The 26,858-nt window shown below is 43.2% G+C and overlaps 2 protein-coding genes and 1 pseudogene across 2 annotated transcripts in view; 2 read left to right on the top strand and 1 right to left on the bottom strand.

Moving 5' to 3' along the window:
* Positions 1-1,027: 1,027 nt before the first annotated feature.
* LOC135553412 (protein moonraker-like) lies at positions 1,028-15,853 on the bottom strand (annotated as a pseudogene).
* A 2,618-nt stretch (positions 15,854-18,471) lies between these two features.
* Positions 18,472-22,707, top strand: txndc17 (thioredoxin domain containing 17). The gene is made up of 4 exons (XM_064984892.1): positions 18,472-18,785; positions 19,072-19,153; positions 21,734-21,809; positions 22,130-22,707. Exons 1-4 carry the CDS (start codon positions 18,641-18,643, stop codon positions 22,196-22,198), a joined length of 372 nt encoding a protein of 123 aa, XP_064840964.1. The 5' UTR covers positions 18,472-18,640; the 3' UTR covers positions 22,199-22,707.
* A 565-nt stretch (positions 22,708-23,272) lies between these two features.
* LOC135552931 (nucleoredoxin) overlaps positions 23,273-26,858 on the top strand; it is a 91,095-nt gene continuing 87,509 nt past the window's right edge. The window contains exon 1 of the mRNA XM_064984884.1: positions 23,273-23,762. Within this exon, the coding sequence (XP_064840956.1) occupies positions 23,454-23,762 (309 nt within the window). The 5' untranslated portion in view covers positions 23,273-23,453. The remainder of the gene's footprint in view (positions 23,763-26,858) is intronic.

The raw sequence follows: 26,858 nt of genomic DNA, 5'->3' as shown, positions 1-26,858 counted from the left end.
TGCACATCATGCTAATCACCAGCAGGAACATTTGCAACAATAAAAAAAATAAAAGGTTTTCCCAATATTCACGTTTATAGATTTCAATATTCATACACGAATGTAAAAAAAAGTGTATTGAAACTAAAATATTAATCATATCAGTGTCACGACTCCCACGGAAGGTGGCTCCCCTGCCTGTTCGGGCGGCTCTCGGCGGTCGTCGTCGCCGGTCTACAAGCTGCCACTGATCCCGTTTTCCTTTTCTGTTTGTTTTGTCTTATTGGTTGCACCTGTCTCTTATTTTGTTTTTTATTCAGGACTATTTAAGCCTGTTAGGCCCGCCTGTTTTCGTGCGGGCTTGTTTTCTGTTAGTCGATGTTGTGCGTGTAGTTCCTGTCCGTGTGTGCCCTGTGTTTGGTTGGACATTTTTTCGGGCATTAGCATTGGAAACCGAAATAAAGTCCGGTTTCCCCAGTATCCTCTGCGTTTGACTCCACACCCACCACTCAAGGCGTTCATATGACACCAATTTTTGCTCTAAACACCTAGAGATTAAATGGCAGTGGTCACCAACCGGTCGATCACGATCGACTGATTGATCTTCAAGGCAGTCTAGTCGATCACCAAACATTTCTGTAGAACAGCCAATGATAAAGGCTTGCACTCCTTTTTTAATATTATTCATGTTGCGCTGTTTTGCAGTAGGTGCACTTGGTTCAGAAGCCCTGTGCACTAGGTAGGCAAAATGTTCCCATTTTGAACCATTTAATTTGTCTGAAAAGACAAACTCCGCCGAGAGAGAGCTGAGGCTAAACTGGGAGATCTGTCGCTAAATCGAGTGCGCCTACTGCGCTGGCCAATTTGATAGCTCAAATCACTACAGCTTCCACAACCCCGGCCACGTTAAATTTGATACTAGCCTATGTGAGATTTCACAACTTTCAAAACCATGAGCAGAGACAACACAGAGCTGTTTTTATGAGCGAGTTCATGTGTTCGTTTTTATTTTGCACTATTACAAAACATAAAACGATCTACTGCCTCCTTCCACTCGAGCTTCAGCTGCAATAAATGAGCATCTAAATACAGTATATGGATAGCCTTGCGTTTGTATTATTATTAGCAGTTCATCGTGTCTATTTTAATATAAAGGAATATTTAACTTTCTCTGATCATAGGACCATGAATTTGTGCCCAACGCAGATGCGGTTTGACTTGAATTTAGCCATCAGGTGGAAAACATGTCCCCTCTCTCTGGACAGTCTCCTACCGGAGGAAAGAAAGAAGAGAACAGGGACCGTGAGAGATGAACCCTCTGCTCTCTCCCTCCCTCCGCTGAGACTAATGCTGCGTTCAAAACAACTGGGAACTCGGAAATCTCAGACTTCCAACTTCAGTGCGTTTAAAACAACTGGAAACTCAGGGAAAAACGAGAATTCCAAGTAGAAAACTTGGGCATCTTTCTGGAGTTCCGACTTTACGAATGGAAAATCACTGATGTCATGATTTGACCTCGTTTTTTCCAGATTTCCCTAGTTGTCTTGAAAGCACCATGTAAATTATTTGCTAATTATTTCAATTTATACTCAGCTGTGCCTTGAAAGTGCTTCACCAACAAAAATAAATCTGAGCGGTAGATTTTGGCTTGCTATTTGACTGCGAGGAAAAGGTTGGTGACCACTGCATTATGGAGTCTTAAAGAAGGCCTGGGTATGTGACCACTGCATTGTGGAGTCTTAAAGAAGGCCTGGGTAGGTGACCACTGCATTGTGGAGTCTTAAGGAAGGCCTGGGTAGGTGACCACTGCATTGTGGAGTCTTAAAGAAGGCCTGGGTAGGTGACCACTGCATTGTGGAGTCTTAAGGAATGCCTGGGTAGGTGACCACTGCATTGTGGAGTCTTAAAGAAGGCCTGGGTAGGTGACCACTGCATTGTGGAGTCTTAAGGAATGCCTGGGTAGGTAACCACTGCATTGTGGAGTCTTAAAGAAGGCCTGGGTAGGTGACCACTGCATTGTGGAGTCTTAAAGAAGGCCTGGGTAGGTGACCACTGCATTATGGAGTCTTAAAGGTAAGGCCTGGGTTGGTGACTGCTGCATTATGGAGTCTTAAAGGTAAGGCCAAAATGAATTATTTCTCAACTATGCTTTTAAATACAAATGTCAAATACATGTAAACAATCTTTCCTCCAAAGGACCATTTGATGGATGACATTTAGTGAAAATTGCCCAAATCATAGTATTTTTTTGTCCTGGTGTAGTATGGAATCAATCTCTATTGGCACCTGTATCTTTGTCAACCCTTTGAAGCTAGCGCTCAGAACACAGGCCTACAGGGAAACATACTGGGAAGGAAGGAGGAAGAAAATACTCCCTGTGTGTTGGCACATAAAAATCTATCATTTTCAGCCCTGAGTGTTTGGCTGACTAATTTTCTCCACATAATCAAGGATAATAGAAAGACTGGAGGGAAGAACTCCTGAACGTGCTCTGTGTGCTTGTAGGGGATGAGACAATCAATCCCTATTGCTTTGCAAATGAGATAGAATGCGATGAAAACTTGCCCGGCATTCTCAGGGACACAACATACAATCATTGTGTTGTGCTTTCACACGAGTGCAGTCATCAATACAAAAAAATACCTGGCTTCATATTATCTCATTCACATTATCTCATTTATACAGCTACTGGGGGTAAAGCAAGGGAAATACAAGGGAGAGAATTTTCATGACGCACTCTGCTAGTCTTTTTATCGGAATCCTGTCAGAGGCTCAGGCCATTTTCCTTGTCTAACACACCAATGAAATTACCTGCCAGTCAGGCAGGGGTGAGAAGTCCCATTGGACTTTGTAATTCACTGGGCTGTGAGAGGGAGGAAGACACAGCGTCAGACATTCCTGGGCGAGTCTAATGCTCTCTTCATAGAGGCAGGAAGATACAGGTAGCTAGTATCTACAACACAGGGGTAGAAGTAAAGCTATCTGGCCAATCAATACCAATGCAAAATCAAGAAAGCCATGGTCAGTTAGTTCTGCTAGTGTTATTTTATTCATAAACCATATGAAATAACTAGGCAAAGTCATAACCTGCGCTATGAATGGAATTTGGGTTGACCACATCTTCCTCCCAACCCACAAAACAGACAGCAAAGAGTTAGTGGTGGTTGTAGTTTCTGCTGGTCTTTAGAGTCAGAAATAGGTTACAGATGGATAGGTAAAAGCAAACGGACAGAGTGAGAGATGAGTCACAGAAGAGTTGGTCTGAGCCCCTCCAGAAGGTCCAGGAACAGTGAACTAATCTGTCTTTAATATGCTAACGGTGCAGCTGCTTGAATATGTTTTCACTGCATCATGCTGGCATGTGCGCTCTGCTCCACTCTCAACAACTTACTTCCCCTGTCACCCGTTGGCTCTCATCTCTCTCCCCTCCTTCTTCTTCCTTCATTCCTAAGTAATTTAAGCAATGGCAGCTACAGCTATACCTCTGGGCAGGGGAGGGAGGCAGAGGCACACTGATGCACTCCCTTTATGTCTTGCCAGAGGGTGAGGTGGGGGGGGTTAGTGTTTGAAGGGGTTAGGTTTGGTCTCATAGCAGCCTGGAGAGATTAGGGGTGGAGAAGAACAGCCAGAATTGAGGCACAACAAAGCAGTGCATTCTGGGAAAGGCATAAACAACGTTCCACCTCCATCCGTTTTGTTGATCGTCTGGAGTGGACGTCAGCTGTAAAATAAAGTAATTGACAGTTTTTGGGACAGTGGTTTTGTTGGGCACTTTCTCACTGTCTTAAATTTAGGGGATCAATGTTCTGCATCAGTTTTGTCTCGTTATATTGTCCTTTATGAGTTCCTGCCTGATAAGGTACAGCTAATACAGCAGGTTAAGTGATGTCATACACCATTACCCTCTGTAATGAATTCCCATTTAGAGGAGACTGCAGAAGGCCCATCACCCAGTATAGCATCTCATAACCATTAACCACAATCTGCAACATCAACAAATTATAAATGTATAATTAAGCAATAAGGCATGAGGGGTTGTGGTATATGGCCAATATACCACTGCTAAGGGCTATGCATGACGCAACGTGGAGTACCTGGACACAGCCCTTAGCTGTGGTATATTGGCCATATACCACAAACCCCTGGGGTGCCTTATTGCTATTATAGTGGTTACCAATGTAATTAGAGCCGTAAAAATACATTATTTGTCATACCCGTGGTGTATGGTCTGATATACCACGGCTGTCAGACAAATCAGCATTCAGGGCTCGAACCACCCAGTATATAATGTCATATATTCCTTATTAATATATTTCTGTTTCTCAAACCATCTGTCCATACATCAACCCATTCAACTCAGACAGTGCTTGAAGCTTTCTCTAAGATGGTGGCTGCAGTATTGCATGGTGATTACTACAAATATTAACATACAGATACTGTAACAATACACAATGTTATATTGAATTCTGTGCATAGGACTATTCAGAGAAAAGAGCGCTTTGGCAACACCAGATGAAAAAACACCCGGTCTCCACAGGGCTCTCCAGGACAATGTCAGCCGTGGTGGTGTGTCTCAGTGTTGGCCCGGTGATCCTGACGGGCTGAGGAAAGACTGGCCTGGAGCAGGCCTCTAGGGCCTTGAGAGAGAGATGGGGATGGGAGAAAGAGGTGTGGAAAAGGAGAGTTAGGAAGAGGGATAGCCTTGCTCTCAACTGGCTGAAACAGCACTAAGACAATACCTCCACCTGCAGTGCACCAGAGGAACAACAATTCAAACCCTCATGCAAAACTGTGTGGAGGAGTTACTTGGCCTGTTTACTCCCCAGTTGTGTCCCCTTTGTCCCAGTAGTGAGGGTCTGAGTACGTGATGGTAGAAAAGTGCCTCCTCACAACTTCCTGGTCTTTCTGATCAGACACATAGATGATAAAATAAGTATATTATTTAAATACATTTTTCAGCCAAACAATAATACAAATCCGGACAGGACTGGACAGTGTATTCACTGTATCCCCATAGCACAGCTTGCCCAAGCTGTCAAACATCACACAGGCCTTGCATGACAAACTAACTAGCGGTGTCCTTTCAAGCTCCCTGTGACCTTTGTGTGGTGGTCTTTCCTTAGGGACATGCTCAGGGCTCACCTCCATCTCCTCCATGCGTAGCAGCACGCTCTCCAGGGTGGGGGCCTGGAGCTGTGCCAAACCCTCCATCTGTCTGTCTCCGCCACCCAGGTGGCCAGCACTGCATCAGCCAGCAGCTCCTCTAGCAGGGCCTCACTCAGCACCTTAGCGCACTCTGCAGCCTGGAGAGGGAGGTAGATAGCACAGAGCTCATCACATGCATTTGATGGAATCACTTCATGGTTGTTTCCCGAAATGGCACTCTATTCCCTATATAGTGCACTACTTTTGACCAAAGCCCTATGGGCATTTGGGACTCAAATACTGAGAAAAACAGAAATATAATATAAGTCAGTATCATTACAATATGACAGGGCTACTCACTCTGTCTGCTCAGACAGCCGATGCCTCAGTGACGATGTGGCCTTTCTGTCCCGGGTCTGAGAGGCAGCAGCTCCTATCTGCTGGGGTACACAGGTGGGGCAAGCTCAGTACCACACCACTACTGACCTTCTCCTACCTAACACAAACCACTCCTACTCTAACTCAGTCTTGTCACTCAGCACATACACAAGGCTGCAGCAGTACACCCTAGGCCTAGATGCTAATTCCCTATTCATTTCACTGTGGTGGCACAAATATGGTGGTTAAAGCTGTATGGATTTTTCAATTACAAATGAGATGTATTGATTTTCCCACTCCTCTGAGGGCAGTGGAATTCTTGAGTGAGGGGAAAGCTTTCCTTGGTCCAGGCTTTTCTTCTGTAACAACAATGTGGGTATTGAGTGACAGCAAAGTTACACATTCAGTTGTTTATTCCCCTGCCTGCTGAAAAGCAAGAAAAAACTCAAAAGGATTGTCTATTTTTTGTGTCCATACAACCCTTTATTTTTTTTTAGGGATAGTTTAAATGTCTCTTGGGCCTGGTCCAAGAGAGGCTGAAGTCTCCCTCAGGCCTCCCTGCTCAACTCTCTCAGCCCACTGGGTTGGAGAGCCCACCTCAGACCTGACACACACACATGCGCAAGCCTGGTGTGACAATATAGTGTCTTTGAATCCTGTCTACAATAAGTTATTGAAATCAAATCGAACTTTATTCGTCATATGCGCCGAATACAACAGGAGTAGACCTCACCATGAAATGCTTACTTACAAGCCTTTAACCAACAATGCAGTTCAAGAAAGAGTTAAGAAAATATTTAATGTAAATAGTCCGGGTGGCCATTTGATCAATTGTTCAGCAGTTTTTTGGCTTGGAGGTAGAAGCTGTTAAGGAGGTCCTTGACTTGACGCTCCGGTACTGCTTGAGGTGCGGTAGCAGAGAGAACAGTCTATGACTTGGGTGACTGGAGTCTTTGACAATTCTTGGGGCTATCCTCTGACACCGCCTTGTATATAGGCCCTGGATGGCAGGAAGCTTGGCCCCAGTGATGTACTGGGCCATACGCACTACCCTCTGTAGCGCCTTACAGATGCCGAGCAGTTGCCATACCTAGCAGTGATGCATGATGCAACCGGTCAGGATGCTCTCGATGGTGCAGCTGTAGAACATTTTGAGGATCTGGGGCCAAATCTTTTCAGTTTCCTGAGGGGGAAAAGGTGTTGTCGTGCCCTCTTCACAACTGTCTTGGTGTGTTTGGACCATGATGATGTGGAGACCAAGGAACTTGAAACTCTCGACCCACTCCACTACAGGCTCAATGTTAATGGGGGCCTGTTCGGCCCTCCTTTTCCTGTAGTCCACAATCAGCTCCTTTGTCTTGCTCACACTGAGGGAGAGGTTGTTGTCCTGGCCCAACACTGCTGTCTCATCGTTTTCGGTGATCAGGCCTGTTGTGTCGTCAGCAAACCTAATGATGGTGTTGGAGTCGTGTTTGGACATGCAGTCGAGGGTGAACAGGGGGTACCAGGAGGAGACGAAGCACGAATTGGAGTGGGTCTAGGGTATCTGGGACGCTGTTGATGTGAGCCATTTCAAAGCACTTCATGGCTACCGACATGAGTGCTACGGGGCAGTAATCATGTAGGCAGGTTACCTTCGCTTCCTTGAGCACAGGAACTATGGTAGTGGAGGTTGTACATGTAGGTAGGGGTAAGGTGGAGGTTTACTCAGTAGCCTATGAATTCTCAGAAGGCAGCCGGACTTCATCCCCCTTCTTCTCTGTCTTTCTTCATGCAAATGACGGGGATTTGGGCCCGTACTTAACCTTTATTTGACTAGGCAAGTCAGTTAAGAACAAATTCTTATTTACAATGACGGCCTATACCAGCCAAACACGGACGATGCTGGGACAATTGTACACAGCCCAATGGGACTCCCAATCATGGCCGGGTGTCTGTAGTGATGCCTCTAGCACTGAGATGCAGTGCCTTAGACCGCTGCGCCACACGGAAGCCCCAGTATATCCTTCGCGTCAGACACGTTAAAGAAAAATCTTTGTCCAGTTTGAGGTGAGTAATCTTTTCGGTCATCAGAGACGTTAGCAGCAACATTAGGTAGAAAATACGTTTTAAAAAAAAGTTACAAACAACGCAGAAAAAAAAACGAACAAAATAGCACAGTTGGTTAGCAGCCTGTAAAACGGCAGCAATCCCTATCGGCGGCATTTCATTTGAATTGAATTTTGAACTTGAATCCCCTCTGGCTTGGCCATATGGTTTATCCATTGATTTCCAGACTCATACTTGTCACAAACCTGAAGGGCTTCAGGGATGTGTTAAGTTGTCATAATTTCACACTGAGGAATTAGTACCTTGACACAACTACTGAACATTTTGACCTTCCACTTTTAGCTTGACGGGTAGACGAACAGTATATTTGTTCCCAGGCTATGACAGGGAGTGTGTACAGGACGTAGTACTACACTAGTGTACTGGATTCTCTGGATGCGTTCTGCTTCATCTTTACTCAGCTGAATGAGGTCCCTCAGTCACTGCATGGTCATTCTGTCAATCCAGGCTTGCCTGTGCATTCACATAAAGACAACACAAGACAGAACTGTTTCGCTGCTCTGGCCCCCCAATGGTGGAACAAACTCCCTCACGACGCCAGGACAGCGGAGTCAATCACCACCTTCCGGAGACACCTGAAACCCCACCTCTTCAAGGAATACCTAGGATAGGATAAAGTAATCCTTCTCACCCCCCCCCTTAAATAATTTAGATGCACTATTGTAAAGTGGCTGTTCCACTGGATGTCAGAAGGTGAATTCACCAATTTGTAAGTCGCTCTGGATAAGAGCGTCTGCTAAATGACTTAAATGTATGTAAATGTAATGTAAATGTTTCAATTAGAGATCCACATATCTGGATGGCCAGGGTAGGCAGTCATTGTAAAATATGAATTTGTTCTTAAGGCCCTGACTTGCCTAGTTAAATAAATAAAAATCCATTCCTAATGTCAGCCACCAAAATCAGGCTGCAGGCATTTGATTAATTATAGACCTCAATTTCACTAATTAAGTTTTGATTAGTGTAGAGGGTTGCTGTGCACTTGAATTTAGGGCAGGCAGGCACTGCTTTCCATCAGGTGCTTTAAAAAAAATAATGTCCCCAATCTAACAAGCAAGCGCCTAGATTTAATTTATTGGAGAGGTTAACTTTCAATTGGAATCAGAGTATTGCTTGCAGCTTTCAGCAAGTGGGGTCTTAGATCAGGGTTTTAAATGACTTAATTACTCAAAATGAGCAAACTCATAATTTAACTGTTCCCTGGGCAGTTTCCATTGGTTCATTCATTCTGCCAGTCCACACAGCTATAACACATACACACTATTTATACAAAACTCCCCTTCCAATTAGTGGATTCAGCCACACCCATTGCTGACAGGTGTATCAAATTGTGCACACAGCCATGCAATCTCCATAAACAAACATTGGCAGGAGAATGGCCTTACTGAGGAGCTCAGTGACATTCAACGTGGCCCCTTCATAGGATGCCATCTTTCCAACAAGTCAGTTTGTCAAATTTCTGCCCTGCTAGAGCTGCTCCGGTCAACTGTAAGTGCTGTTATTGTGAAGTGGAAACGTCTAGGAGCAACAATGGCTCAGCCGCGAAATGGTAGGCCACACAAGCTCACAGAACTGGACCACCGAGTGCTCGTAAAACTCGGCTGTCCTCGGTTGCAACACTCACTACCGAGTTCCAAACTGCCTCTGGAAGCAACGTCAGCACAATAACTTTTCCCCGGGAGTTTCATGTAATGGGTTTGCATGGCCTAGCAGCCGCACACAAGCCCAGAATCACCATGCGCAATGCCAAGCGTTGGCTAGAGTGGTGTAAAGCTCACCTCCACTGGTCTCTGGAGCAGTGGAAACGTGTTCTCTGGAGTGATGAACCACACTTCACCATCTGGCAGTCCGATGGACAAATCTGGGTTTGGCGGCTGCCAGTAGAATGCTACCTGTCCAAATGCATAGTGCCAACTGTAAAGTTTGGTGGAGAAGGAATAATGGTCCGGAACTGTTTTTCTTGGTTCAGGCTAGGCCCCTTAGTTCCAATGAAGGTAAATCTTAATACTACGGCATACAATGTCATTGTAGACAATTCTGTGCTTCCAACTTTGCAGCAACATTTTGGTAGAAGGCCCTTTCCTGTTCCAGCATGACAATGCCCCCGAGCACAAAGCGAGGTCCATACAGAATAGGTTTGTCGAGATCGGTGTGGAAGAACTTGACTGGCCTGCACAGAGTCCTGACATCAACCCCATTGAACACCAATAGGATGAATTGGAACGCCAACTGCAAGCCAGGCGTAATCGGCCAGCATCAGTGCCCAACCTCACTAATGCTCTTGTGGCTGAATGGAAGCAAGTCCCCGCAGCAACGTTCCAACATCTAGTGGAAAGCCTTCCCAGAAGAGTGGAGGCTGTTATAGCAGCAAAGGGGGGACCAACTCCATATTAATGCCCATGATTTTGGAATGAGATGTTCAACAAAGAGGTGTACACATAGTTTTGGTGATGCAGTGTATTATATATCAACTAAAACCTCATACATGAGACTAGTAAGGAACTGTGATGCTAATAAGGCACAAGGTTGTTTGCCATCTCCAATGGTTTATGTTTTATGTGGTAAATGAAAAGATTTCTGCAAATAAAATGCATTATTGTTATTATCAGTGACCTGAGGGCTTCGTTGTGGGCATGTCTCTGTCTATCACAGGTCAGACAATAGTCCTGCTCTGCTGTCACCACACCATTCAGCTGCTGCTCTGAGGTGCCTGAGGAGGGCTTCAGAGGGGAGAAGAGACAGAGGCTCTGGTCTCTTCTGAGGGGAGATGGACACATAAAACAAGTAGATTAGAAAAAAATAGAATCAAAAGAGAGACTGTAAGAGAGGGAGAGTATGCAGCAAGAGTAAGTTACAAAAGAGAGACCGAGGACAAGAGAGAGTGCTCTCCTCTGATCTCACCACTGTTGTTGTTGTTTAGGAGGAGAGTGAGGTGACGTGGGTATCCAGGGCACAGAGGCCTCCTTCTGTGGGTACTGACCCACTCTCAGCCTGGAAGCCACTGTTGGCTGCTGGAAACCTGCATCCCTCACATGGGCTCCCTGCTTCTGGACAAAGATAATGTTTAAGAGACACAAATGTAGTGCAAATAGTTCAGGCTAGACCGTTATTAATAGACATATTAAAATAAATGTAATTGCACCAAAAATGTACTAATTAAACTCACTGACCTTTGTCCTGTCGGGGTGCAGTGCTCCTCCTTGACTGTTGGGGACCTGTACCCCACCTTCCCTGAGTTCTCTAAGATGGACCAGGCTCTCCAGGCCAGCCCTGAGCACCTGTCTGCGATCCAGCTGTGGAGGAGGCTCTGTGACTCTGGGTGGCTGCTCATGCTGAGGGACCGCTCTCCTATTTTGCTAACATCACAACATTGGCTCATCATCAATTTTTATTGAAATGTTGTTTTGAAACACTTGAACAGCTAGGCTATGTGCTTAATCATTTCTATAGGCCCTTACAGATAAGTGTTACAGTGCTTGGCATGACTAATCAAACCCGTATGTATGGCCCTTAACACCTGCATGCTCCTTTGACAGACTACACAATTATCTGGCCAACTAGCACACAAACAGACACCCGCCTGCTGCTTGTTTAGCAGTGTGGAGAAGGTACAGTAGGGGGTTTGTTCATTGACAGTGAGAACTGTTATTAGTTGCCAAGGAGACCTGCGCATACTATCCAGTTCAAACCCTCTCGTGGTGTGTGGTGGTTGCATCATATCTCCCACAGGGAGACTGTACACAGTAGGAGCTAACAACCCACACAATGAGCTGCCTGCAGGAGACCCATGGCCAGAGAACCGGACGCAGGCCCTGCTCTCCCCTCTTTGTGTCAGTCAGCCAGTCCCTCATTAATCTCCACCCTGGTGCCGTGATTCAAGCTCAGTGGGAGGCCCAAACTCACACAGCACTTACGCCTTCAGGTAATTTCCTGAGCCATGGGAACCGGAATAATCTGCTACCTCGTTCACAATGAAAGAACAGGGAAAACAACAAAGACACGAGACGCTCAAATTAAAAATGCAATTTCAGGAATCGTTCCACCCACGCAATAAATGTTCTATTTTTGGATCAGATATTTTATCAACGGCTGTGTCTGTGTGACTGTGGTTTCAACTGTAGGATGGGGGATGCTGATTTGTCTGACACATTTCCTGTGTTGGTTGTTCCCGGTTTAATGATGTATGAAATTAATTTACATGAGTTATTGATGTTATGAGGATATGGAATAATGAGCCAATAAAACAAAGACTAGATAATTAGGCTATCCTTATTAAAATGCTAATAAAATAGCTTCAGCAGCACAGCTGACTGGGATAATGAGTGTCTCTGAATGCTGAGTCATTCAGCTAGAATTAGAATGAGAACACCTGCTCGTTGCTCACCAAGGAAGGACTTCTTGGGGCCTGCTGCTCTACGAGGTCCTCTGAGACTCCTGGTGGCAGGGCCCCTGGGTGCACGGGGATGGGGGGGAGACGTGCTGCGATGTGGAGACCTGTGGCAGCGTGCAGGGGAGGAACTGCGTGCTCGGGCGTGCCTCCTATGTACTGGACTCTCCTGCTCCTGAGAGCAGTATCCAGGGTCTGAGAGACACAGAGAGAAACACGAAAATCAAATATATTCTGTATACATTCAAATTAAAGAAGCCAAATAAAATCTAAATGAAATGTACTGTATAATACAGCTCTACCTATGGTTTTGTCCAGCACATTTATTTCCACTTTCTTTAGATTTAAAAACCAAAGCTATTCAATGGAGTATTGCTTGTATAACCTAATATAGATGTATAAGGGAGCAACTTATCAAAAATTACCAATAGATGTACAGTAGTTGATTGGGGAAATGTTCTGGTGCCCATCTTCTGTGTAATGAGGTGAGAGTGACCTGTAGGTGGATTAAATATACAGTGCCTTGCGAAAGTATTCGGCCCCCTTGAACTTTGCGACCTTTTGCCACATTTCAGGCTTCAAACATTAAGATATAAAACTGTATTTTTTTGTGAAGAATCAACAACAAGTGGGACACAATCATGAAGTGGAACGACATTTATTGGACTTTTTTAACAAATCAAAAACTGAAAAATTGGGCGTGCAAAATTATTCAGCCCCCTTAAGTTAATACTTTGTAGCGCCACCTTTTGCTGCGATTACAGCTGTAAGTCGCTTGGGGTATGTCTCTATCAGTTTTGCACATCGAGAGACTGACATTTTTTTCCCATTCCTCCTTGCAAAACAGCTCGAGCTCAGTGAGGTTGGATGGAGAGCATTTGTGAACAGCAGTTTTCAGTTCTTTCCACAGATTCTCGATTGGATTCAGGTCTGGTCTTTGACTTGGCCATTCTAACACCTGGATATGTTTATTTTTGAACCATTCCATTGTAGATTTTGCTTTATGTTTTGGATCATTGTCTTGTTGGAAGACAAATCTCTGTCCCAGTCTCAGGTCTTTTGCAGACTCCATCAGGTTTTCTTCCAGAATGGTCCTGTATTTGGCTCCATCCATCTTCCCATCAATTTTAACCATCTTCCCTGTCCCTGCTGAAGAAAAGCAGGCCCAAACCATGATGTTGCCACCACCATGTTTGACAGTGGGGATGGTGTGGTCAGGGTGATGAGCTGTGTTGCTTTTACGCCAAACATAACGTTTTGCATTGTTACCAAAAAGTTCAATTTTGGTTTTATCTGACCAGAGCACCTTCTTCCACATGTTTGGTGTGTCTCCCAGGTGGCTTGTGGCAAACTTTAAACAACACTTTTTATGGATTTCTTTAAGAAATGGCTTTCTTCTTGCCACTCTTCCATAAAGGCCAGATTTGTGCAATATATGACTGATTGTTGTCCTATGGACAGAGTCTCCCACCTCAGCTGTAGATCTCTGCAGTTCATCCAGAGTGATCATGGGCCTATTGGCTGCATCTCTGATCAGTCTTCTCCTTGTATGAGCTGAAAGTTTAGAGGGACGGCCAGGTCTTGGTAGATTTGCAGTGGTCTGATACTCCTTCCATTTCAATGTTATCGCTTGCACAGTGCTCCTTGGGATGTTTAAAGCTTGGGAAATCTTTTTGTATCCAAATCCGGCGTTAAACTTCTTCACAACAGTATCTCGGACCTGCCTGGTGTGTTCCTTGTTCTTCATGATGCTCTCTGCGCTTTTAACGGACCTCTGAGACTATCACAGTGCAGGTGCATTTATACGGAGACTTGATTACACACAGGTGGATTGTATTTATCATCATTAGTCATTTAGGTCAACATTGGATCATTCAGAGATCCTCACTGAACTTCTGGAGAGAGTTTGTTGCACTGAAAGTAAAGGGGCTGAATAATTTTGCACGCCCAATGTTTCAGTTTTTGATTTGTTTAAAAAGTTAGAAATATCCAATAAATGTCGTTCCACTTCATGATTGTGTTCCACTTGTTGTTGATTCTTCACAAAAAAATACAGTTTTATATCTTTATGTTTGAAGCCTGAAATGTGGCAAAAGGTCGCAAAGTTCAAGGGGGCCGAATACTTTTGCAAGGCACTGTATGGATGCATCGCAAATGGCTTTCTATTTCATATATAGTGCATTACTTTTGAACAGAGACCTTTGGCCCTGCCCCTGGTCAAAAGTACTGCACTATAAAGATAATAAGGAGCCATTTGGGACTCAGCCTATGACTGACCCCAAGTTTCTGCAGGATGTCCAGGGCAGTCTCTGGGATGGCTGATCCCTGGCCCACCTCCACCTTGGCCGAGCACAGAGAAAGCTGGCGGATCAGCTGGCCCAGCTCTTTACAATGGGAGGGCATCCTACCCTCAGACATGTCAGACAGCTGATTAGTGAACCTCTGCATGGCCCTGATCGCCCCTCTTTGGGCAGCAGCCAACCTGTCCATCGATCTGGACTGAGAAAAGGAAGGCGAGGGAGATGGTGTTAGTCTTTGTCATGTCCTCATCATGAACCTCATCAGAGTATGACAGCTTTGGTTATTAAGTGAGAGTTACTTTGTTTGTGTGATCAATCTTCTGTGAGCGCAGTTTGTGTAAATCCTCTTGGATCTCTTTCGCCTGTTGTTGTAGCACATAGATGATGCGTGCAGAGCGGGCTGCCTGTTCCTGTCTGCGGACCACCACCCTGCGCTGCTCATCAGGCTCCAAGGGCTCTGCAACCATTCGACCCTGGAATGCACAGTATGCCAACAAGGCGCCACTCCAGCTGTGTTACCCATAGAAATATAATCACTACAACAGGCCTAGAACCTCTGACCATGGCGATTTGACTGGTAAACTCATGGGTAAGTTTAATTATGTGGAGTTACTTCTGTTTGTGAGCTGATCTAATCTCTGGATGTAGTTGGCCACCTCTCTCTGCAGTCTGCGGGCCTCCTGGCTGAGTGCTGTCTGGGGCTCCTGGCTGGCTGTCTGCCTTGGGCCTGGGTCTCTGGTTGGGGGGGACAGGCCATGATCAGGCCCAGGGGGTACAGAGATATACTTCTGGGAGGTGTATACAAGCACCTTGGCTCCAGACCGAGTCACTTCTGTCTTTGACCTCCCCTTAGGAAAAACCCTCTTCTGCTTGAAATTGAAAAATTATCAAGGTTGATAATCGATTATAAAGGTTGATGAATGATTAATCGCAGAGTAAAATTGATATAAACTGTACAAGTGAAAGGGGAGTGAGCCTTATTTACCTGCTCCACATTGCTCTTGATGGTAGTGGTCTCCCTCTGGCTGTGGTCTGATGGGGGAGCTGTTCAATGATTCCTTTCGTCTCTTCCTCAGATCTCTCTTGGCCAGCCTGATTGCAGCCAGCAGACGCACCTCAGACAGAGCAGAGAAACACAGAGAGCTGCAGGTGCTATCCAGGTCATCCCAATCCTCTACCCAGGGCATCAGCTTCTCAATCACAATGGGTGCAGCTGGGCCAACTTGGCTAGCACGGTTATAGGCGTTGGGAGGCATGGCTGCATTGAAGAGTAACTGAAAGAGAACAATAGTGGCACTGGAATCATTCCTGCTGTTGCAATGACAGAGCTACCAATTTAGCTAGCTAAGTTGACGTTACATCCGGCTGTCCAACTTATGACCTGGCCACATAAACTGGCATTCACAACGTTAAAATGTTATATTTCAATATCCATCATGAGAGAGTAGAGTACAGTAGTATTTTATTAATCCCAATTTGGGAAATTGTTTCATCACTTCAGCATCATCAATCAATAAAATTACAAAGTCAGGACCCATACCAGTGACAGACACATGATAAAACACATATTATAAACTGGGTGGACCGAGCCCTGAATTGGCTGACAGCCGGTGTGACAAAACATTTATTTTTACTACTCTAATTATGTTGGTAGCGATTTTATAATAGCAATAAGGCACCTTGGGGGTTTGTGACATATGGCCAATATACCACGTTGCATCTTGCCTAAGAACAGCCCTTAGCTGTGGTATACTGGCCATATATCAAACCCCCCCAGGCATCATTGCTTAAATAAAACACCTGCACGTTAATAGCCATAAAAGATAGGTAAGAAAGTATGTTGTCTATCCTCCTGGGAAACAGCAACAACTACACAAATAAAAGGCATAACAAATTAGTCATTTGTGATGACTGTGGGTAAAATTATGCTATTTCGCGACAAAGCATCCTTCACTCATGCTGCCAAACATACCCTTGTAAAACTGACCATCCTACCAATCCTCGACTTTGGCGATGTCATTTACAAAATAGCCTCCAATACCCTACTCAACAAATTGGATGCAGTCTATCACAGTGCAATCCGTTTTGTCACCAAAGCCCCATATACTACCCACCATTGCGACCTGTACGCTCTCGTTGGCTGGCCCTCGCTTCATACTCGTCGCCAAACCCACTGGCTCCATGTCATCTACAAGACCCTGCTAGGTAAAGTCCCCCCTTATCTCAGCTCGCTGGTCACCATAGCATCTCCCACCTGTAGCACACGCTCCAGCAGGTATATCTCTCTAGTCACCCCCAAAACCATTTCTTTCTTTGGCCGCCTCTCCTTCCAGTTCTCTGCCTCCAATGACTGGAACGAACTACAAAAAGCACTGAAATTGGAAACACTTATCTCCCTCACTAGCTTTAACCACCAACTGTCAGAGCAGCTCACAGATTACTGCACCTGTACATAGCCCACCTACATTTTAGCCCAAACAACTACCTCTTTCCCTACTGTATTTAATGTATTTATTTATTTTGCTCCTTTGCACCCCATTATTTTTATTTCTACTTTGCACATTCTTCCATTGCAAATCTACCATTCCAGTGTTTTACTTGCTATATTGTATTTACTTTGCCACCATGGCCTTTTTTTTTGCCTTTACCTCCCTTATCTCACCTCATTTGCTCACATCGTATATAGACTTGTTTATACTGTATTATTGACTGTATGTTTGTTTTGCTCCATGTGTAACTCTGTGTCGTTGTATGTGTCGAACTGCTTTGCTTTATCTTGGCCAGGTCGCAATTGTAAATGAGAACTTGTTCTCAACTTGCCTACCTGGTTAAATAAAGGTGAAAAAAAAGGGACCTCCGGGAACATCTCTGTGGAGTGTTTGGGCAGGATGAACCTGCTACTGTGTTGCATTAGAGTGTTGTGGAGTGGGTGTGGCATTGTCCATAATCATGTGTGTTGAAGCTTGCAGCCTTTTTATGAACATGTCTTGCATTGACTCGACTGCATCTGATTGTATCACTTTCTTTATGATTTTGTCCAGTCATCCTTCACGAAGTTTCCCTTCCAGCACACAATGGCATAAACACAAAACACTAGCTACTACACTGCTGTAAAACATGAGAAGCGTTGTCTCACACATTCAAATATATTAGCTTCCTTAAACAGTACAGTCTGGATTATGCTTTTTGATAGATACTCTGGGAATTATCCTTCAGTTTATTGTCCACTATAACTCCCAGGACTCTTAATTCCCTGTGATGAGCATCGTCATTTTTCATGATACGACTTACTTTTGGAAAGTCTGAGAATTTCTGCAGGTGGCGCAGTTCATTGTTGTGTGTATGGTGATTCTAGGCTTGTGCGCGGCTGCTAGCTAGCAAGCTAATCACAGCTAAAACTGTTTGAAATGACAACAAATAATAAGCACCGCCTTCTGTAAAAACAAGAAGTGGGTATTTCTAAACTACGGAAAGCAGAAAATGTCAAACATAGCCAGATGTAGGACATTTAAAATACTAATTTGACTAAAATGTGATAACTATGATAAAATTGTTTTTCTATCTATTTGTGTCCATAATGTTCTGTTTGTTTCGATGAAACAGTCATCAAAAGCAGTACACGAATAGGATGATGTTGTCATATCAGTTTTATTTTTCATAGACAGGAAGAGGAAGTGTTGTCATGCGTTTTCTGTACTGATAGCAAAGATTATGGATATACTGACAAGATACTTGCCTCTCTGCCCTAACAATGGGAGTCGTTGTCCACAAAGCGGCAGGGCGGGCTGTCTAGCTCCCGCCTAACCTTTCTTTGGATTGGTGGATATCTCATATTGTATTCGATGAGGGTTGTTGACGTTAACTGTCTGTATTCAATGGAGAAATGCTACGCTACAAGCCTCATATCATGAATATGCATAGCCATCTCGAGATGACTACGGTATAAAGTGTTTTTAATCAAAGATGAGGCGATGTCATGTGTCCTACTTATATCAGTACAGTCGTAACAACCCAAACATTACGAAACTTACAATCAATCAAATAAACCTCAAGTAGCAAATAAGCCATACATTTTTGTTGTTGACCAAATTCGAAACTCTCATTGACCTCCAAACAAAAACTCCTTGCTTGGTGGGCGAAAAAAACACACAAAAACACCACCTGCTGGACGGAGACAGATTTTCCGCCGAGTTGGGCCTCTCTCTTTACTTCTTCCTCTCTGGTCGTAGTATTTTAGAAGCGATCATAGTCCAACTCGTTTTTTTATTCTTGCGTGAAACGATTCATACCTGTTTGCTTTGCCTACGATAATTGATAATACTGCTACTTGTTCTATTTCATCATGTCTCATTACGAAGAAGTAAAGGTCCATGGTTATGACGAATTCTGCAAAGCAGTGTCTGAGCGAAAAGGAAAGGACATATTCGCATATTTCTCTGGTGATAAAGACGCTCAAGGGATGAGCTGGTGTCCAGATTGTGTGGAAGGTATTATAGTTATTATTTTATTGCTGTATTGATTTGTACTTTACACGTATAGCAGTTGGCTTTCTTTTCCAGCTGTCTGCCATAATGCGTCAGTCTCTGCTGCATTATGGTCAGCAATTCATTGTAGCCAAGCCAACTATACTCTGTAATGTGTTTACTGGGGATGCTCGTCTTATGCTATATTTTCTGTATTACTTTAGGAAGTTATAGCTGTTGTGTGATTTATTGCTTGCATAAATCAAAGCCACACAGATTTGCCAGCTTTGTTCTGCTCCTTCCCCTCCAGCTGAGCCAGTAGTTAGAGGAGAGATGTCCCACCTTCCCGAGGGCTCTGTCTTCATCTACTGTCAGGTTGGAGAGAGGCCATAGTATGTACTCAACTTTTTCTTCATATTCACTGGTGATGATAGGAGAATGCTAATGCTGTGCTATCAACAGGCAATAGAAAATAAGTGTTTTTCATTCCCGCAAATGCAGCCAGTAGTTTTGAAAAGCTTAGATAAATTGTGCAAGTTGTAACATCACGATTTGTTGGCTCTCTCAGGCAGCATATTTGAATTGAGAAAAATACACTGAACAAAAATATAAACACAATGTAATGTTTCATTACTGAAATAAAAGATCCCAGAAATGTTCCATAAGCACAAAAAGCGTATTTCTCTCCAATTTGGTTTATATCCTTGTTATTGAGTATTTCTCCTTTGCCAAGATAATCTGTCTCCTGACAGGTGTGGCATATCAAGGAACTGATTAAACACCATGATCATTACACAGGTGCACCTTGTGCTTGGGACAATAAAAGGCCACTCTAAAATGTGCAATTTGACACACAACACAATGCCACAGATGTCTCACGTTTTGAGGGAGTGTGAAATTGGCATGCTGACTCCAGGAATGTCCACCAGAGCTGTTACCAGAGAATTGAATGTTATCTTTTAACCATAAGCCGCCTCCAACATTGCTTTAGAGAATTTTTGCAGTACGTTCAACCGGCCTCACAACCGCAGACCACGTGTATGGCATTGTGTGGGCCAGCGGTTTGCTGATGTCAATATTGTGAACAGAGTGCCCCATGGTCCCTGTGCCCAAGAACACTAAGGTAACATGCCTGCCTAAATGACTACCGACCCGAGCACTCACGTCTGTAGCCATAAATTGCTTTGAAAGGCTGGTCATGGCTTACATCAACACCATTTTCCCAGAAACCCTGGACCTACTCAAATTTGCGTACCGCCCCAACAGATCCACAGATGATGCAATCGCTACTGCACTCCGCACTGCCCTTTCACACCTGGACAAAAGGAACATATATGTGAGAATGCTATTCATTGACTGCAGCTCAGCGTTCAACATCATAGTGCCCTCAAAGCTTATCATTAAGCTAAGGACCCTGTGACTAAACACCTCCCTCTGCAACTGGATCCTGTACTTCCTGATGGGCCGCCCCCAGGTGTTAAGGGTAGGTAACAACACAACCGCCACACTGATCCTCAACACAGGGGCCCCTCAGGGGTGCGTGCTCAGTCCTCTCCTGTACTCCCTGTTTACTCATGACTGCACGGCCGTGCACGACTCCAACACCATCATTAAGTTTTCCGATGACACAACAGTGACAGGCCTGATTACCGACAACAACGAGACAGCCTATAGGGAAGAGGTCAGAGACCTGACCGTTTGGTACAAGGACAATCTCTCCCTCAATGTGATCAAGACAAAGGAGATCATTGTGGACTACAGGAAAAGGAGGACAGCACGACCCCATTCTTATCAATGGGGCTGTCGTGGAGCAGGTTGAGAGCTTCAAGTTCCTTGGCGTCCACATCACCAACAAACTAACATGGTCCAAGCACACTAAGACTGTTGTGAAGAGCGCACGACAAAACCTATTCTCCCTCAGGAGACGGAAAAGATTTGGCATGGGTCCTCAGACGTTTCTACAGCTTCACCATTGAGAGCATCCTGACAGGTTGCATCACTGCCTGGTATGGCAAATGCTCTGTCCTCCAACCGCAAGGCACTACAGAGGTTAGTGCGTACGGCCCAGTACATCACTGGGGCCAAGCTTCCTACCATCCAGGACCTCTGTATATAAGCCTCGCTATTGTTATTTGACGGCTGCTCTTTAATTATTTGTTACTTATCTTTCTTTTTTTATAGGTATTTTTCTTAAAACTGAATTGTTGGTTAAGTATTTCACTGTAAGGTCTACACCTGTTGTTTTTGGCGCATTTGGTAGCAGTGGGGTTATGGTATGGGCAGGCATAAGCTACGGACAAAGAACACAATTGGATTTTATCAAGGGCACTTTGAATGCACAGTGATACCGTGACGAGATCCTGAGGCCCATTGTTGTGCCATTCATCCACCGCCATCGCCTCATGTTTCAGCATAATCATTTATTGCCCAATGTCGCAAGGATCTGTTCTGTACACAATTCCTGGAAGCTGAAAATGTTCTTCCATGGCCTGCATACTCACCAGACATGTCACCCATTGAGTATGTTTGGGATACTCCGGATAGACGTGTACGACAGCGTTTTCCAGTTCCCGCCAATACCAGATACTGACTGATTTTCTGATCTGCGCACCTACCTTTTTCAAAAGTATCTGTGACCAACAGATGCATATCTATATTCCCAGTGATGTAAAATTTATAGATTTATTTCAATTTACTGATTTCCTTATATGAACTGTAACTCAGTAAAAGGTTTCTTTGAAATTGTTGCGTTTTTATATTTTTGTTTTATATACATACATACATACATACATACATACATACATACATACATACATACATACATACATACATACATACATACATACATACATACATACATACATACATACATACATACATACATACATACATACACATGCACAAAATTATACGTTTGACCTAAATGTCCTACATATGTATTTTGCTTAATTTGCCTTTTCATCTTTGACCAGTTGGAAGGATCCCAATAATGAGTTCAAGAAGACTCTGAAGCTCAGTGGAGTTCCCACTCTGATCCGATATGGCACGGTGAGCATAAGATCACAAAGAAAATAATTTCTAGTATAGTGATCGATTAGCAAATTGCCTTTTCAAAGGAGAATTTCTCTCATCAATTTTGGGTTTTCTTTGGATTTTGTGGCAACACTCAAAGGCTCCTAAAAACATTGAATGTTTTTTTTTTATAGATAGTTTGTAAAAACAATTTTTAACTGTTACAACACATTGGCGAGGTTGTTATTAACCATTCATACACTTTATAAATTCTATATAAAATATAGCTTCAGGGAAAGTGTTACCAAAACATGCTAAGTTATGTTTCTTTTCTTTTCCTCCATCATCTAATTCAGCCTCAGAAGCTGGTTGAAGAGGAGTGCTTCAAAGCTGACCTGGTGAGGATGATGTTCACCGAGGACTAGAGGACCACACTCGCCCTGCACTGGGTCATCTTCTATTTCCCACTGTCCTGTCTTTTTCCTGAGATCCAGTCCCAGCCCAGGCACCTTTTCACTACACTGAACAGAAATTATTGTTTCTTTGAAATTCAAATACACACTCCTCTCCCTGCGAGGTAGTGTTAATCAGTGAATGTGTTGCTATTCTTACATGGAAATAAAAAGCAACTATAACATAACCAGAGGCCTTGGTAGAGATAGTTGACTGCTTTTATAACTTCATGTTTAATGTAGTAAATTAAATAGAAGAGTTATAATAACATAGCCCACTTTTGACAAATATATTAGATACCCCTAAGTGGTAGGCAGCCTACTCCTAGTGTGTGATGTGCCAGATGAATTGATGATTCTTACTTATAGCAGACATCTTTATAGTGAAGATATCAACTGAAACATTACCTGTTATACTGTGATTGGCGTGTTGTTGTGTAGAACTTAGTCAAATGAAATAAATGATGGTTGGATGAAAACAATTGTATGTGTAAAATGGTTTGTCTATAGTGCAGTTCACATTGTGAGACGCTAGGTGGCACCATCAGCCTGTCTAAAAACATTTTATTTAACTCGACATTAGGCCTAATGTGTCTTATAATAAACATTTAGGTTCGCGTTTTATTTAAAACGTTTTTTATGTGAAAATATAATTTAATAATAGGCCATGTTGTCTTTGGAAACCGGCTCATGAAGAAGAAAGTAACCTAGCCCTAGTTCTGTCATTCGAGTTTAATGTACACATAGGCCAAACATGCCATGTGTGTACCATGTAGGCCAAAAAATGCTCAATGCTAACAATCAGTCTTTGAACTTGATCAAGTAATGCTATTCAATACAAGACCAAACAAAGGTGGTCAGATTTTATAAATATATATATATACACACACACACACATACATACATACATCAAGATTATTATAGAGATGCAATATCGCCATTTTATAACTAGGTGTCATGAAAGAGTTGCTTTCTTGCTTTGACGTGAAGAGTGCAACCACTTCTATGAGTATAATTGGAGCGCATTCCTGCACACCACACATTGGAGCGACTGAGCGGAGTGGATGATATCTGTCGTTGTGCACACATTTGAGCATAGGCTATATAACGAATTGGGGCTCTCTCCAAGGAAGCTAAATTGGAGGACGAGGGCGTGTTGGTTTTCATTTTCTGCAATATTGGTAAGAGAACGGAATATATTAGGGTCTGTTTCAAGGACTCGAGCAGCATGTCGGAGTTACTGGTGAATCTACTCGGGGAGCGGCTCGTCAACAGCGATAAAGCCGAGGTGGATGTACAGGCGCTGGGCAGCAAGCTGTCCCTGGTCGGGCTCTACTTCGGCTGCAGTTTAAACGGTCCCTGTAAGCAGTTCAACGCCAGTCTGTGTGAGTTTTATAGCAAGTTCAAAAAATCATCTGAACATAAAGACAAATTGGAAATCGTCTTCGTCTCATCTGATCAGGACCAGAAACATTGGCAAGACTTTTTACAGGAGATGCAATGGCCGGCATTGCCTTTCAAAGATAGACACAAAAAGGTAAGCACTGACTAATACAAATGTGAACCTGGAATTGCACCCTGACTTTAAAAAAAAAAATGTGACACCCATATATTTAGGCTACCCTGGTCATTTGGCCAATAAACCCTTATTTAAATAAACAACATGCTTGGCCCAATGTTATATAGGCCTACCTTACAGTGCACAGGTGTATGCTTTCATGTGGGTCATTGGAAATAACTGACTGTGGAACCAAAAGTTGATACAGGGTCTAACATATTTTGTTTTTAATGCTGCCAGCTTACCTATTTTTTTTTTCAGTAGGTAGATTTTGAATTTGTCACTGTCTCTTATGTTATGTATATAGATTACGGTTTATACAGAAGGCCCACTGTATTTCTTCCAGGTTCCATTGTTTGCATTGAATATATCATATAGCCTATCTATTGTGCACTGCAGTGCCATGTGTCACAGATTATCTATAGCCTAAATATCCATATTGAAATAATAAAATGTCTCACACACACACACACACACACACACACAGTGGGAAGATATGCTGATGTCTACAATGCATTGTTATTCATAGTGGAATTTGTAGAAACCTTTTTAATTCAAACACTCCGGTAACAAATTACATTAGGGGGAGAAAAAACAAAAACATTTTAGGGGCAGGATAATTTACAAAACATTTACAAAAAAAATCTTGAGAAACTTTAATTATTATAGGCCATTAGAAATAGTGACAATGCTATATAAATATTGATCTAAATATAGTTAAAATGTTGTTGTCTTTTCTCTGTAATATATCTAAGGTTTACTATAGCCCAGGTGAAATTATCGATGCTGAAAAGAGTTATTGTAAAAAAGTCAAATGTATTTTTTAAAATCAGTGTTATTAAAATATGTGAAACTTGAGACAATGGCCTACTCTTTGGTTGTTAGGATTTTGTTCAATATAATTATTTAAGTGATGGGCCATTATTTAGGATCCAGAAGTCAACATCTCATAATAGGCCTACACATTACACAGCTATTTGAAAACACCCATATGTTTGAAAAAGGAGAACCGATTTAAACACATTTCCTATAAATATACCTGTAGGTGTCACATGAAGTCATTTTAATCCTATCTCTTTCATATGGGTTTAATGTAAAGGTTTCAAAAACAGATGTTTAGCCTATAGATGTTATGATGATTTAAGCTCATCTTTCACAGAGAATTGCTACATCTTTTCTATGTACCCTGTCCATTTATTTATTATTTTGCCTTGCACACAACAAACTAAATGTCGCTAATATATCACAATTTGTCAAGATGTGTGTGTGCAGTTTGACAAATGAGTACAGTTACTCTCCCATATAATTAATCTAGGCCTATATTGTAAATATGATTACCACACTATCTTGAATCTGTATTTTATTTTCTAGACATGGATTCAATAAACATAAAAATAGCATGTTGTGAAAGCCTTTAAAATGTTTAAGCCAATGTCAGTGTGTTTTGTATCATGTACATTTATGGGTAAAGCAATGATTTCAGGATTAGAAATAAATTATACCTAGATGATACCTGCATCATGCTGCAGGTTCTGGATCTATTTTGGGTCCTCTGCAACTCCAGTTTCCTACATACGTCAGCATGCCTGTCTTAAAAACAAATGATGATTCTCAATAACAAATTACAATTAATCCCACTGAGACTCTCGGCTAGCCGATGTGTCTCTGCTTGCAGCTGCATGCACATAATGTATATGCTATAAAGAATAATATCCAGGTGGGCGGATATAATATATGTGTACATTGTAATCGTGAGGGAGAGAAGGGTAGAGGGAGCGAACCGAGGTACTGTGAATATAAATCTGTCTGCAGAGAACGGAGCTGCACCATTCTCAGTGCCCTGCTGCTGCTACCCTGTTGGCAGTACAGGACATTATATCCAGTAACGCCTGGTAAAGACATGATCATGTCTCTAGGCCTCACAGGATAGGTAGAAACTCTATGGTATGATTTCCTGGTTCAAAGAGAATATTTCCAAATGAAAGCGTTTCCCTGGCATCTTAGGACAAGGAAATGATCACTGTCCAACTAAAAGCCAGCCTCTTTCATCACCATCTCTGCTCCCATTATTTTAAGGAGATATAAATGGTATGGGATGACTTCCTGGCTTGAAAATTTAGAAATTGTATTTTATATTTAAAATAATGGGAGCAGAAGATTGTGATGAAGGAGGCTGGCTTTTAGTTGGACAGTGATAATTTCATTGTCCTAAGATGCCAGGGAAACGCTTTCATTTGGAAATATTCTCTTTGAATTAAGAGTATATATAGCCATCTGCTGTGTCTCTTTACATTGCCACACCAGGCTAGTAAAAGGGATTTGCAGGAGATTTTCTCTAAGAATACTTCTGCATATACTCTGTGCCAGTGGAATGATATTTTTTACAATGTGAATGTTTTGTCATGTATTTATCTGATTGAGGCCTACATAGTTTATCCACATACTGGCAAGTAATTACATTTGACCACCTCTTCAATGAAATGCAGAAATTTAGGATGATTATCTATCAACAGTAAGGGCACACAGGACCTTTTTAAATGAGCCTTGCCCTCTTGGCTCCACACCACCCGACCTTTCCCCATAGTCATCAAATAGCGTGCTGTATATTTTATGAACTCTTTGAGAATTTCCTTAGTTTCGTATTTTCCTGTAGAACCCTAACCCTTCGTGCAACATGATTTCGATTGAATCAAGGCCCATCTAATGTGATGCAGATTGTTGGTGATGGTTTGTGTTACACTTCATTATGCAGTCCAGGCGTGAAGGGGGGAATGACAGAGGGATAGCGGTTGGAAGGAGGCAGGGAAGGAGGGATGGGGTTGGAAGGAGGCAGGGAAGGAGGGATGGGGTTGGAAGGAGGCAGGGAAGGAGGGATGGGGTTGGAAGGAGGCAGGGAAGGAGGGATGGGGTTGGAAGGAGGCAGGGAAGGAGGGATGGGGTTGGAAGGAGGCAGGGAAGGAGGGATGGGGTTGGAAGGAGGCAGGGAAGGAGGGATGGGGTTGGAAGGAGGCAGGGAAGGAGGGATGGGGTTGGAAGGAGGCAGGGAAGGAGGGATGGGGTTGGAAGGAGGCAGGG

This window comes from Oncorhynchus masou, chromosome 13, assembly GCF_036934945.1.
Source record: "Oncorhynchus masou masou isolate Uvic2021 chromosome 13, UVic_Omas_1.1, whole genome shotgun sequence".
Classification (NCBI taxonomy): Eukaryota; Metazoa; Chordata; class Actinopteri; order Salmoniformes; family Salmonidae; genus Oncorhynchus; species Oncorhynchus masou.
Note: the sequence above shows the minus strand (reverse complement) of the source record. Positions and strands in the feature narration are given on the sequence as shown.

Excerpts from the sequence above, each read along its gene's own strand:
- txndc17 (XM_064984892.1), top strand. The coding sequence starts at position 18,641 with ATGTCTCATTACGAAGAAGTAAAGGTCCATGGTTATGACGAATTCTGC. Across the intron at positions 18,786-19,071 it reads GTGTCCAGATTGTGTGGAAG|CTGAGCCAGTAGTTAGAGGA; the intron begins GTATTATAGTTA and ends CTTCCCCTCCAG. Across the intron at positions 19,154-21,733 it reads CAGGTTGGAGAGAGGCCATA|TTGGAAGGATCCCAATAATG; the intron begins GTATGTACTCAA and ends ATCTTTGACCAG.